The 13,545-nt window shown below is 50.9% G+C and overlaps 4 protein-coding genes across 4 annotated transcripts; 3 read left to right on the top strand and 1 right to left on the bottom strand.

Moving 5' to 3' along the window:
* Window positions 1-57: 57 nt before the first annotated feature.
* STEHIDRAFT_53380 (hydroxymethylglutaryl-CoA synthase) lies at window positions 58-1,782 on the top strand (the record flags this gene model as incomplete). Its single annotated transcript, XM_007301496.1, has 5 exons — window positions 58-156; window positions 210-693; window positions 813-1,111; window positions 1,168-1,590; window positions 1,654-1,782. The coding sequence occupies 5 exons, from the start codon at window positions 58-60 to the stop codon at window positions 1,780-1,782; spliced, it is 1,434 nt and encodes a 477-aa protein (XP_007301558.1).
* A 484-nt stretch (window positions 1,783-2,266) lies between these two features.
* Window positions 2,267-4,669, bottom strand: STEHIDRAFT_119684 (FAD/NAD-P-binding domain-containing protein). Its single transcript, XM_007301786.1, has 2 exons — window positions 4,338-4,669; window positions 2,267-4,280 (listed from the first exon to the last, which is right to left on the bottom strand). The coding sequence occupies exons 1-2, from the start codon at window positions 4,575-4,577 to the stop codon at window positions 3,243-3,245; spliced, it is 1,278 nt and encodes a 425-aa protein (XP_007301848.1). The 5' UTR covers window positions 4,578-4,669; the 3' UTR covers window positions 2,267-3,242.
* A 138-nt stretch (window positions 4,670-4,807) lies between these two features.
* Window positions 4,808-6,625, top strand: STEHIDRAFT_166863 (uncharacterized protein). The gene is made up of 4 exons (XM_007301785.1): window positions 4,808-5,106; window positions 5,238-5,398; window positions 5,572-5,665; window positions 5,742-6,625. Exons 1-4 carry the CDS (start codon window positions 4,897-4,899, stop codon window positions 6,096-6,098), a joined length of 822 nt encoding a protein of 273 aa, XP_007301847.1. The 5' UTR covers window positions 4,808-4,896; the 3' UTR covers window positions 6,099-6,625.
* Window positions 6,626-10,918: 4,293 nt separating this feature from the next.
* STEHIDRAFT_138053 (uncharacterized protein) lies at window positions 10,919-12,816 on the top strand. The gene is made up of 4 exons (XM_007301784.1): window positions 10,919-11,427; window positions 11,489-11,749; window positions 11,811-11,831; window positions 11,883-12,816. Exons 1-4 carry the CDS (start codon window positions 11,157-11,159, stop codon window positions 12,488-12,490), a joined length of 1,161 nt encoding a protein of 386 aa, XP_007301846.1. The 5' UTR covers window positions 10,919-11,156; the 3' UTR covers window positions 12,491-12,816.
* Window positions 12,817-13,545: the final 729 nt, after the last annotated feature.

Genomic DNA, 13,545 nt, shown 5'->3' with positions numbered 1-13,545 from the left:
TTCAACGTCAAGGACATTCCTCCTCCTGACTTCACTATCGATGACGACGCCATCTTCATGACCAACCCGCACAGCCATCTTCAAGACAACGTTGTACCTCTCCCGCGTCCTGAGAACGTCGGTATAATTGGTCTAGAAGTTTATTTCCCCAAACGCGTAGGTTGCTCGGTTTATTCTTCTCTACGCAATATTCCTAATTACTGGTACAGTGCATCTCCATTGACGCGCTGGAGGACTTCGACGGCGTCGCGAAGGGCAAGTACACGATCGGCCTCGGGCAGCAGTACCTCGCCTTCACGGACGACCGCGAAGATATCAACTCCTTCGCTCTTTCCGCAGTGTCCTCCCTTCTCGAGAAGTACAACATTGATCCGCGCAGCATCGGTCGCCTCGACGTCGGGACGGAGACTCTCATCGACAAGTCCAAGTCTGTCAAGACAACGCTCATGGACCTTTTCGCTGCCTCGGGCAACCACGACGTCGAAGGAATCGACAGCAAGAACGCTTGTTATGGGTCGACGGCTGCTGTTCTGAACGCCGTCAACTGGATAGAGAGCTCGAGTTGGGACGGAAGATACGCTATCGTGTTTGCAGGTGATATTGCAATCTATGCGGAGGGTCCGGCCAGACCTGTCGGGGGAGCGGGAGCCGTCGCGCTCCTGATCGGACCAGACGCACCCCTTGTTCTTGAACGTATGTCCTTTTTTGTTCTTATTGAGCCTATTGAGACCACCTAGCTGACGCACATTATTTTAGCTACACATGGCGTACGTTATACTCACTCTTCTTATGGCAGACCACTCAGCTGACAGATATGTTTCAGTCTTACATGGCCAACACCTACGACTTCTACAAGCCTCGCATGGAATCCGAATATCCCGTGGTCGACGGTCCTTCTTCTGTCACCACCTACATTACCGCGTTGGACGAGAGCTTCAAGGCGTACCAGCGGAAGGTGCAGGAGGGCTCTTCTCGAGATGTTCCCCCGCCATACGCGAACGGGGCCAACGGAAAGGCATCCGCCACGAAGTCCGTCAAACTCTCCGATTTCGACTATTCTGTCTTCCATAGCCCATACGGCAAGCTTGTACAAAAAGCTTACGGTCGCCTGGTACGCAGTTCCCCTTCGCGAGTGTTTGTTTGATTTCTCAACCTTTTTATTCGCAGACCTACCACGACTTCGTAGCCCACCCTACTGCTCCGGTCTACAGAGATCTTCCCACCGACATTCTGAGCAAGGATGCTTCGGCAACCCTGACGGACAAGTCTGTCGAGAAGACCTTCGCCGCCGCCTCCGCATCCATGTACAAGCAAGTGGTCACCCCATCGCTTCTCATCTCCAACCGCTGCGGTAACATGTACACCGGCTCCCTCTACGGAGGTCTTGCCTCCCTCCTGACAAGCATTCCTTCGTACGAGCTGTTCGACAAGCGTATCTCGATGTTCGCGTATGGTAGTGGTTGTGCGAGCACCTTCTTCGCCATCAAGGTTCGGGGCGATACGTCTCATATCAAGGCGAAGCTGGATTTGGAGAGGAGACTTGCGGAGATGGATGTTCGCCCGTGCGAGGATTACGTTGTAGCGCTCAAGGTCAGTTGCTTTCATCTTACCTGTTCCTCTTCCACCTACTGATTGATTCGCTCTGCTCTCTAGCTTCGCGAGGAGACCCACAATGCTCCTTCGTACATTCCGAATGACTCAGATGCGGGCCTCTGGCCCGGCTCATACCGCCTTGAAGCCGTGGACGGGAAGTACAGGAGGTCGTATACCGTCACCCATTGAGAGTGGTTAGGGCCTGACGGGATGGGAGTTATGTGATCGTGTATTATTTGTGCAGCATAGACATCAGTGCGCAGTTTCGGGGGGTCTTGTCATTTATCATCGCGCGTTTTAGAGTTATCTATGCATCTATTTTCTTTGCCCTCGACGAATACGGAATACCTTTAGTTGTTGTTTGACACGACTGCCCTATCGCCGAATGCACCTTAGCGCGGCGTGGTTTGGCGGATTCTGAAATGAAGCGACGTCAAGTAAAGCCAATAAGTTTCGCATTGAGTATCCTAGTAAGAGCATCGCAGCGTACGTCGACGTCTGAGAAATTGAGTATGGCCAGGGGATAGAGACAAGCAGGGCCACACAGAGATCCACACGTATAGGCCGGCCACGCCGTGGTGTGCCACTCGGCGACGGTTCAAGGAGCGTCCAACGCGCACAGGACAAGAGCAGAACAGCGGGAGAGGAGAAAGCAGTAAAAAGCAACGCTAAACAACATTATTATCCATAATTTACATGCACTATTCTCCTTCGAACGATCCAACTCTCACTTCTCCGTCTCGATCTCCATCCCCTTCGACGCCGCTTCGCCCTCAAGACTTTGACTCTCCTCGAGCCTAACCATCCTCTCAACCCACCTCGCACCCTCCCTCCCACTCTTAATACAATCACCCACACTAACTCCACTCACGCCCGCTCCGCCTACCCACATCCTTTCTAATCTGTCTCCACCTGAGCCACTTGCTTCAGTGGGTGTCGGAGTACTAAACGCCTCCTTCACCCTCCTGCCCACCTCCGCTGCCCACTCAACGTGCCCGACCCCAAACACCGGTATCGAACCCTCGTTCCACCACATCTTCGTAAACACCGGGGCCGGTAGTGGTCCAGGGAGCCCGAGCTGGTGTTGGAGGGCGTTCAAAACCCTTTTGAGCAATTCTTCTTCTGATAATTCTTTGAGCGGTCGGGTTGGGTAGGGCCCACCGAGCATGACGGTAATCTTCGTGAACTTCGATTCCGTTCTGCTGCCTACTTCACTATCACCAGAGTGCAGTGATGTGTTGGCATGATCGGAGGGAATGATGGTAGAGGACATAACGTAGTCCTGTTGTCCCTCCACACTCGCACTATCGAATACGACGCCAAGAATACCGAGGTCGTTTCCATCCTTTGCTGCGTTATGGTAGTCCGAAGGGCCGCGGGGGATGAGATGGCCAAAACCGGGTGGGTGTAAAGGGACTGATGACGAGGCGAAGACGAGGTTGAGGACTAGGACGGATGTTGACGTCGCGCTTGTAGGAGAGGTCGTGGAGAGAGAAGGCGGAGTATTAAGGTGGGAGATGAGAGGGCCTAGTGTGTCTGAGGAATGAAGGGATGGGTTCTTTGCTGATGAGGATGTGCGAGAATTTGTAAGAATTTGGGAGAGGACCGGGATGGGAAGGGCGGAAATGATGTAATCTGAGCGGAGGATTTCAGAATCGATGGTGGACCCTACAGTGAGCTATCGAGGAAGGTAAAGAGTTATGTGTCAATATCAATCTGACTCTCATGGTCAAGACGAGAAGTAGGATACGACTAGACTTGCTAAAGGGTGGTGCTATTGTGGCGCTAGAACACGCGTCGGACAACGTATCGCTCCCTTCAGAAATGCAAGAGACTCTAGTACCCACCTCTAACTTTCCAGTATCGTCAAACTTGATGGCCTTCACCTGGCCCTTGTCGCCGACTCTTATCTCCACTCCCTCCCTCTCACCCAACCGTTTCACTAACTTTCTTGTCAACGTCTCCATGCCATCTCTGAAGGACAAAATAGCCGCTCCCTTGATCTTCTCCGCCCACGATTTTTCCAGGGGATCATGAGGAGACATTCCAACCTCCCATGCCCAGGACTGAGAAGACGTCGCATCCGACGTTGATGCAAGACTTGATGAACCAGAAACCGTCGGTCCAGCACTGATGGTATCCTTCGTCGCCCTTTCTACCTTCTCCGAGCCTGATTCTTTCCTATCAATCTCTTTTCTCTTCAGAATACTATCTCTGATCTCCCTCGTGACACCCAACGCAACCCTACCCTTTCCTTTTTCCTCCAATTTCCAAAGCGAAGGGAACGCGGCCTGTACGCTGAGCCGGCGAGAATCAGTAGCATAGATGCCATGTACAAGTGCAGATCCAAATTTGGTTGCAAAGGCGTCACCAAAGCGTCGGGAGAGGAAGGAGTGGAAGGTTTCGTCCGTTATTTTGTCGTCTGACCAACTGCGCCTGTCCGGGAAAGAAGCTTTACTGAGTGCACTCGTCGACAAGTCTAGCTGAGGACGGCTCGGTTTGCGGAAAAGATCTGTCAATATAGCCCGAAAGAGAAGTGGTGCGAGTGGGGACGTGCAAAGCGAGATGAGGGAATGGGGGAGCGGTAGGAGACCTCGTCGGGGTGGAATGTGCAGGAACCGCGACTTCGCGGCTAGAGATGACTTCGGGGTAGTAATCGTTTCGTCTTTCAGCTCTAGAAGATGTATCTTTTCGTGTCAGTCAGCTAGCACGTACGATACCTACCAGGCGAAAACGATACATACGAGCTCTAGTACGCTCTGAGCATTGGGTCGTAATGTACGCGGACCAGCTTCGAGAACGACAGAAGCAGAATTTCCCTGCGTGTCTTCAACTTGGACACGTTCTGACCGTACCCAGCCACCGAGACGTGGTGATTTCTCAAGAAGTGTTATGCGGGCTTGGGGGAGCGCGCGAGAGATGTGGAAGGCAGCAGAGAGTCCAGTGAGGCCGCCACCGATGATGGCGACGTGTGGTCTCGCCATTGTGGGCGACAATCAGAGGCTTTTATTCAGGCCTCCGATGTTTTTGTTTTATATGAACCGAAAAATTAGAGGAATCATGAGACGATGAGAAAGGGTGATGGCCGTCGTGGAAAAGGCGGTGGCCCAGACGTGGCGAGTGCCACCGGGTGAAGAGAAGAAGCGAACCGGTTCGAACACGCGGCACGACATGATCAACACGTCGCCGCACTGACACCCTTCGCTCTCTGCCACGTCCTTCAGCGCCCTCATCGTCCTCGACGTTCTCCGCCTCTTTTTCGATACCCTCTTATTTCATCGTATATTATCGGACTTGGATACCATGGCTCGTGGAAGAAAAGCAGCGAATGGTACACCGGAAACGCCAGCGACAACCAACTCTGCACCTGACACTCCAGACTCATCAACATCTGCCCGGGCTGCTCTCAGTCTTGCTTCAGGAGCTGGCGCAGCAGCCGACAGAGATGTTATCAAAGTCAACAATGCAAACTTGACGGAGTTGAAGAACGCATGTGATGATGCTCTCAAACGCGTACGTTTGCCTGTTCGGTTCCTCATTGTGCCTGCCTTTTAATTTCTCCCTTTCATTTTGTTAACATGTGCTTATTACCTCTATACTCTGGGCATCCCTGATACTAATTATAATTCTTTCTAACTGTACAGTTTCTTGCACGGCCCGATCTCTTTCAACAAATACACACACACACAGACGTTCGTCTAGCTTTGGGATGGGCTGGCGTCTTCGTGGCGGCAGGGACCGCTTTCTACGGCTACAAGGTCGAGTTTGAGGAGTCCAAGCCTGTGATGTGGGTGGGCCTCATTGTGTACGTCCCTCTTTCCAGTCTCTACAATCTTCTTCCATGTATCGTCATCCAAACAAGTCGAAGGCGCAAGAAGCGTGTTTTTGGTCGCGTGCCCTAAATGTGCCTGGGCGCAATACCGCACCATCGCTCCCTGATATGCACGTACTGAATATCATGTTGTTTTATCCGTTTAGGTACATGGTCTTGACGACGTTGCAAGCGTTGTACGCGTACTTCATCGAAGGCGAAATCATATTTGTCGGAAAGCGGAAGACGTTCGATAAGCGGGTACGTTTAATGACCAGCATCTCTTTTCCTTATACTCACCATCTCACCACCTCATCGTTTTCTTCTGTTCTTCCAGATCCTCACTGAACGGATAACAATCTCCTCCCGCACAACCCCCGCATCCTCACCACCACCATCCTCGTCTCAACTTCCTTTCCCTCTTTCTCTCTTCACCTCCCCTTCAACAAACCCCGCTCCAACATCATCAAAATCCGCTCCAGCACACACCCCACCAAAACCCACCATCACAAATAGCCCATCCTATACCCTCAACCTTTCTTACATCCGAACTTCCTCCGCCGGCAAATCCCTTCTCTCGAAGCAAAACACGTTGGATTCCAGGGAATATGCCAGGTTTTTCGACGAGGAGGGGGTATTGGATCAGGAAGGATTTGAGGCGTGGGTAGGCGGGCTGGTGGGGGCTTTGATGTGAGGTTGTTTACTCTATGTGGGATGGACTCGGGCGGTAACGAGGTGGATGGGAGTTGGCGTGGGTTGGTGTTTTTGTGTCAGTAAGAGACGTCGGATGGTCGGTGGTTTTGTCCTAACTGGACTGCGTCCGGAATCGGTTTGTTTCATATTGTCATCTAGTGTCGCTGGGCCCGGTCGAATCAAATATGTTGGATAGCATATTGAAGCTCTCGCTACTGTGTAGCGCTCGTCAACAGCGGTCAATTTTAGTCGGGCGGCCTTGAATGCGATATTTCGAATCCGTGGGTTCAAGGCGGGAACATCCCGTCGATTGGATGGGTGACAAGCCGTACGTACATATGTGGGCCACAGCGCCTGTATCTCTGGATGTTAATCCTTGCTAATCACAGACGGACACTGTCGGCCTTTGTTTCTCACCGATCTGAATCGGCGTGCGCGTCTTGATGCCGGTGCCCACTGACTCTGCAGCCTCTTCATTGGCGTATAGCGACAGTCCTTGGCTCTGGCGGCTATTCCGATCGACGACATGCTCGCTATACCACAGGAGGAGCATCTCAAAGCTCCCGATCCAAATGCTACTTTGGTCGTGCCTAGTAGCGATAAGTACGCGCTGATAAGGACGTGTGTCGAGTATTGTGTGCGAACCGTTGATGCTGACTCGATGTCCTTGCTTACCGGTCGTGCTGATATAGAGCGCTACGCTCTTTACATTGCAGACTTTACAGTGGACCAACAGAGTGCACGACATAATATCGCCGATTGGCCCCCGATATGACCACCCTCCGAGGGATGATGCGATCAAAGCACGACAGCGGGACCGTCAACAGGACACTGCGCAACCCGGACTCGTAGGATCTCAGATTCTGAGACCCATGTCGCATCTATGTAATCGTAGATCAAAACTAGAATTGCACAGTGACCTTGCTTTTAGTTGATATTGTCAGAGGCAAGTTCTCCATTTTTTTGACCTTTTCGACGCTTGGATGATGGGCCCACCGTCAGATCAATATCTCGGCCATTTTGTTATGGCAGTTTGGGCACGGGCCGATGGAGATGGTGAAGCCAACCAAGGCCGAGACTGTACCAGCATGTTGATTCCATCATTACTTCACCAATAATCTTGCTATGTTCTCCGGAAGCATCTTGCCCTCCTCAGCGCTGCTACTTCTGATGAGTCCGGCTACCTACTGTAACTTAAGGCCTATCTTTTGGGACCTCGGGCTCCGGAGGTCGATGCGCAAGCTACGGCTAGCTACGTTGCAATCTGGTGCTCATGTGTTGACGTATGGGTCCGATGTTCTTCTCAAGCTTGCCATAATCAGGTCTCGATGCATGCCGGGAGTTGTCCCTCTCGGGGAATCCTCCGGGAGCCGGACATGATCTATCTGTTATCAATATCCTCGGACTCGGACTGGTCGAAACAATATACTTATGCAAGGAATTTAACCTAGGCATGTGGTCACTGAAATTCTCGCCTCGGTACTGCAGTGAGCGATGCGTGAAACTCGAGACCTCTAAAAGACGGTATTGTGCTGCTTGAACCCTTCAGATACATGTCTCAGTATGAAGAATTTGTATCTAGAGTATTGAGTTATCTGATTGAGTTATCTGTTGGGGTTCGGATCGCGTGGATGAGACGAATCTTTACGCAATAGTGGCCGGTTGTCTCGCTGAACATCAGAACTTCTGATTACATAGTATGTAACAATGCTTTATGGAGCTTGAAGCCTCCCAGTCGAGTTTTGCAAGCCTTCAGTGGAGGGACACCCGTAGATACGCTTCGATCGTTCGGAATCTCGCCAATCGGTTTCTTTGATTCAAGGTGTGATCAGTATTGGCACCTCTTGATGCTCGTACTAAACAGACCTCACAGAGGTCATTAACACGAGTAGCCATTTCAGCCAATGAAACCGACTACCAATACCGCTCCACCGTAGATACACGGTCATTAGTACAAGGCACAGAGAGCCTTCGAGGTAGATTGTGCCAGGCTGGAAGCTCGCACAGGTGCAATACTAATTGGATGACGCGTTCCGGGCTGTGTATTACGGCTGCCTTTCGTATGAGTACTTACAAGTGAACGCGGGCGGCCGGCGCCCTCAGGCCTCAGGCTTCCACTGCTCCTCGGATGAGCAACAGTTGGTGAAAGCTGGCGGCTGACTTCTATCGCGTACTTATCAGGGTTTTATTTTCTCCCCCACCCGGACACCCACAGGGATATGTTGACTCGAATATAGCCTGAATAGGATCCAAGTGTTGGATACTTAGTCTGTCATTCGGAGCCATGATACTGGTTCTGAACCTGCGCCATTGTGGCGCAGATCACGCCAAACTCGGGAATATCCGAGTCGGAGATTTGCCAAGTTTCCGAGAAAACAATATTCAATTCAACACCTTTCTGTCCTCGACTCTGAAGTCGTATCGCCCTCCGGAAGACCAGATACGCCCATACTTCGTGAGCCGAAATACATTCATTATCGCCTATCACAAATGTGCTGCGCTCTCATCGGCGGTATGCACCGTCCGACTTAAAACAGCGTCGTTTCTCGATGGCGACACCGCCCGAACTCACTCTAACGTTACTCATATCGACCGTGATGTAGCTCTGCTGTCATCGCAGGACATCCTGAGCGTTTGCGCCAGCTCACGGCTCTGCAATTGAACCGTCTTTTGTTTTTGCACTCACACTGCTGGTCCAGTAAAGCCAATTTCATAGCTCTTGAAGGCTTGATCATGGTCGGAGTTCGGTAGGAACGACGTGCCACAAGTGAATGGTGACGATTATCTCCTCGCACCTTCTTTTATGAACTCATATGTGGTTGGAGATACTGGGGGCTATTCAAAGTGTCATCCGTCTCGTTTTGAAATGCTGATGTTTTGAGTATAGATGATGGGCCATTGTCTATTCTTGTCTACCCGACAGCGCTACGCCGTCACATCGAACTGATCGGCGCAGGGAACGAACGGTGTTCAGTTTATAGCATCTGCGGGTCCTATTTAGGGCTTCTTTGCTTAGCGCTGCATCTTAATTGTACGACTTGACGCATTGTGGATACATTTTTGTCTGGCACGCGCAGAGTGCGCAACATTTCGTCGAATCGACCAAATGTTGTGGGGAATCTTGTACCACCTATGGCTTGTTGCTGTTGAAACTTCCGAGGCTCGTAGCGCTGCACAAGTCTGTAGTCGTATATCTCGCAGAAGATGGATAACGGCCTTTGGGACGGATTTCTCCTTTTGACTTGTATTTTCCATCGATGCCGCGGGTATCTCTCTTTACTTGCGCAGGTCTTGATGGTTGTGGGTGCCCCGTTTCTGCCTTCCATCATTGACCATGCACTCACTGCTGCCGGCCTCCGTTGTACGAGGGTCGTTCTCATATGGCGGTGGTTAGCCTGAGCATTCTTGTCGGCGAGACGCGACCGGTGCGAGATATTTGGTATTACATGCCAGGACCATCTCACGGAATGGTAGTAGGGGTGGCACTGGGTCAAAATGTTAAGCCAACGATGGTTTCTTAACGGATTAATCAAAAGAGCTGGCCAAATCACAGTTCGGCATGTTTTAGACGAGTCAATCAGGCCGTGATAACACGTTTGTCGCCCTCATATCCAACGGTGCAAGAAAATGCCGATTTAGGATGCAACATGCGCGTACTGTTGCCTCGGATCCGGGCAATCACTCTTTCATACCGCTGTACGGCCCGCAGGTAGATTCCTTGGCTAACACCCGGGTGATCACAGTACCTTGGCTTTTCGACCATCTCATGCAGCTTCAGATAGAACTCATGCAAAAACCGTGCATATAGGTCAGCTTAGACACTCAAAAAGCCGAGTTGTTCAATTATTTTGCTCCACCACGAAGAGAATGCTGCAATGTCTACGGTTTTGCACGAACACCATTTCAGCAGTGTACATTCAAGTGAGAGACAGCCTCCGCTCGCCATTGATAGGATCAAAGCAATGATCAATGTAGAAGGCGTGCGAGCAGAACATCCCGCCTTACGAATACGATCGCGAGTGTCTCTTGGGCACAGCGTTGAAGGCTGAAGGTACACACGGCGATCGCTTCAGACACGATTTCCCTCGGTCTGGTTGCGCCATCAAGTGCCCTCCAATGGAAGGCTTGCCGCTGACAGTCCTGACTTCGACCCAATAGGTCGCTGGACATACGCACCGACGACCTGGATCTGTGATATGCTGCTCAGGTTGTTCGATTCCACACGTCGATGAGATATTGGAGATCTCAGTCGCGATATCCCTTCGCAAGAGTTGACCCGGAGGAGCTTATAACAAACAGTACCTCGAAATATCGTAGTGTACAATGAACGTGCCCAGTTGGACTCGACCATGGACTCGAAACCGAGAATGCAAGGTCCGCCTGTGGAGCACAAGACATGGTCATCTTGAAGCGGCTAAATTTCGTATGACAACCATATGAGGAGATGACGGTTTCTCCAAGTTACTCTAGTAACATCCTCCTGTATATGTCCCTTGTCTCGAGTACTAAGTATATATTGTCCTGTTGTTGTACTGATTATGTCCGACTATCATGTATGGGCCACTTTTCTCCAGGAATCCGTACTATCGTTCCTACATCGGCCTTACTTTACGTAGAAGTCACAGTGATGGGAGGTACTTCGGCGTGAGGGAATAAGAAGCCTGCGTGTGAAAGCACAATCGGAACGAAATAAGGGACTTTTTGCGCATGGACTTGGGGATGAACCGAGTTCAAACGGCGGCTGTGCCTTGATGCTGGCCTCCTCGCCACACTGCGGCCTTCCTTATGCAGTTGTACACGACTACGACCACTTGTTCTCCCCTCACCTCGCGTACCTATCATATATCTTTACCTTGGCCAGCGCTCCTTCTTGTCGGTCGAGAGATCGGTGCTCGCGCTTGACATTCCTGATACGCCGTTCTGAAGTGCTCACTAAGCAGCCAAGTACTACTTATAGATCGTGTCAATCACTTCATCACCTTCCACTTCTCACGTCCGCGCGTCTGCTCTGGAGTTGCGTTTCCTCTTCCTTACTCTCACTTCCTACCATCGTCTTAACATGTCATTGACTCTCCCAATCGAAGAGATGGTTCGCCTGCGCATGTCGGTCCGGCTCGGGACGGACGGACGTTTAACACTCAACATGCAACCTATCCTACCATCAGTTGCTTCATCCTCGTCTTCTTCGGGACGACTCCAAAGCAACCTGAAACTACACTTCAACGGAACCGCCGATGCTACAGGCACTCTTTGCCTTGATATATGGGCCGAAGATGACGTGCCTTTCAGCTCGACTTCGTCTGTACTAACCCCTTCAACTACGGACCCAGGTGAGTCCAAACTTACGTTTTTCAAGTTTGCTCGCCCGCTAATGCAAGTTATACCTGTTAGAACCTGCACAACAACTTCCAATGCCACAGTCAGATGTTGCTCCCGGAACGATGCCTTTCGATCCATCGACTTTCTCATTTGGCTCTGGATATGGGCAAGCTACCGATCTCTCGAACTTCTCTCAATCAAACCTGGGCGCTCTGTCGGGGAACCAGTGGTTCGACCAAAACATTGCGGACATCGACATGACGGATACTCTGTTCTGCGAACTTGCGTCATCACAGTCGAATATGCTATGGCCATCACAGTTCGACATGACTCGTGAGTGACGATTCCGAGTATCTTGACTACCATTTTCATCCTAACAATTTATTATTTGCAGAGCGGATGCCCCCATATGATGGTGAGTTTCGCATGCATCTGTAGCGCGCGATTTAGCTTAGATGATTTGTAGCAGATATTACAGGAAAGGACATGTCATCAATCATTTCGCCACATGTCGATGATGGCCAAGCGATCATGGATGCACTTTTCCCAACGCCACCCCTTACTGAGACCTCCTCGCCAATTCCATCTACATCAACGTCGTGTCAATCCACCCCAGACACCATGGCGACTCTTCCTACAATTCCCGAACCCTCTCCTGATCAGGAAAACATCAATCACTCTCACTCTGACGTCGACGACAGCCCACTACCAGCATCACCCGCGTCAACTCTCACCGAAGAACAGACACAGGGTTCAGGCGTCCCGGGCTCCACTTCTCGTCCATTCCCTTGTCTCGAACCAGGATGTACGCTACGGTTTACGCGAAAGTATACCCGCAAGGTTCACATGGAGACTCATACTCGCGCTAAGCAGCAGCGGAAATCATTTGTTTGTGGCGTTGCGGGATGTGGCGAGTGCTTCTCGCGCAAGCACGATAGGTTGAGGCATGAGGTTGGGAAGCATGGACAGGAGTGCGAGTGGACGTGCAGGCAGTGTGGTCGGTTTTTCTCGTCGCAGACGACCCTAGAGAGGCATATGATGGATGCAGGGCATCGAAACGAGCGCGTTCAGTGAGGTTGTCTCCATTCTTTTTCTCCCCCTTTTTTGGTTGTATTTGGATAATATGTCCATGTTTGCATTAGAAAGTCTGCACCCTGCCCATGTAATTACCAACATCCCTGAGTATCGACGTTGGGGGATGCTCATTATCGCACGCTTCACTAATATGCTTCATTCCAATACTCGGGTCTTGATGGCCACGTTATGTGCATTATGAATGTTGCTCTTCCTTTCCATCACGCTTCTCCTCGGACTTTGTCTTGACACACTTACAATTGAGAACCACATCACATACTACTAGTACATCCTAGGCAATTCTATATGATCAACGATTGTTCCACTCGATTCATGCAGGGCTCTGTGGTCACGGCATGTAGGTTTCTTTCCGGAAGGAGATGAGCACTGACGCCATCCGTGACCGGGATGGCGAGTAGAGGGGCAACAGCTGCGGCTTTTCACCCCTTTTCGCGCTCTGAAGTTTCCTTACCTTACGTTACCGTATGTAGGTTGGGCTCCTTTCTTGGTGTATGCAGTGGCGACCAGTGTTGACACAACAGAAAGGGAAAATATGGGTTTATCCTACTACAGTGCTTAACGACTCAGGGAACAATTCGGGAATGAGTCCTTGAATGTCTGAAGCATTTACAGACACAAGCCATGATCACGATGCGCTCTTGGTACTTTCCATTCTTAGCGTTCTGCTAATGTTACTGATCGCTGGCAGCGCATAACAGAGTGGCCGCCTGGAGGCGCTCGTCTTGGCTACCTAAATGGAGTAAAGTGAGCGTCAAATACTCTCGTTTGCACTCATCGGTGCCAATCGCATCGCTGTTTACGGGGCCGATTAGGTTTTCCCACCGAAAAACGCATCAGAAAATCGGGGAGGTGTTTCCGCTTTTGTGGCGTTCGGGGGCGAGATGAGACCGAACAAATACAGGCTACTCTTTGTGAGATCTTGCAAATATTTATTGGATCCTTCGCGCTCCATATATCCGTAGTAGTATGTCAACAAACAAGGGGGTTGTGACGGTATGATTGACACAGAAACCCGGACTTTCGATCTGACAGCA

The sequence above is a fragment of the Stereum hirsutum genome (assembly GCF_000264905.1).
Source record: "Stereum hirsutum FP-91666 SS1 unplaced genomic scaffold STEHIscaffold_4, whole genome shotgun sequence".
Taxonomy (NCBI): Eukaryota; Fungi; Basidiomycota; class Agaricomycetes; order Russulales; family Stereaceae; genus Stereum; species Stereum hirsutum.
This window is presented reverse-complemented; position numbering and strand designations above follow the sequence as displayed.

Coding starts and splice junctions, on each gene's coding strand:
- STEHIDRAFT_119684 (XM_007301786.1), bottom strand. CDS start 4,577: ATGGCGAGACCACACGTCGCCATCATCGGTGGCGGCCTCACTGGACTC. Junction 4,281..4,337: donor CTCAGAGCGTACTAGAGCTC/GTATGTATCGTT, acceptor TGACACGAAAAG/ATACATCTTCTAGAGCTGAA.
- STEHIDRAFT_166863 (XM_007301785.1), top strand. CDS start 4,897: ATGGCTCGTGGAAGAAAAGCAGCGAATGGTACACCGGAAACGCCAGCG. Junction 5,399..5,571: donor ATGTGGGTGGGCCTCATTGT/GTACGTCCCTCT, acceptor TTATCCGTTTAG/GTACATGGTCTTGACGACGT. Junction 5,666..5,741: donor GGAAGACGTTCGATAAGCGG/GTACGTTTAATG, acceptor CTGTTCTTCCAG/ATCCTCACTGAACGGATAAC.
- STEHIDRAFT_138053 (XM_007301784.1), top strand. CDS start 11,157: ATGTCATTGACTCTCCCAATCGAAGAGATGGTTCGCCTGCGCATGTCG. Junction 11,750..11,810: donor ATCACAGTTCGACATGACTC/GTGAGTGACGAT, acceptor TATTATTTGCAG/AGCGGATGCCCCCATATGAT. Junction 11,832..11,882: donor GCGGATGCCCCCATATGATG/GTGAGTTTCGCA, acceptor GATGATTTGTAG/CAGATATTACAGGAAAGGAC.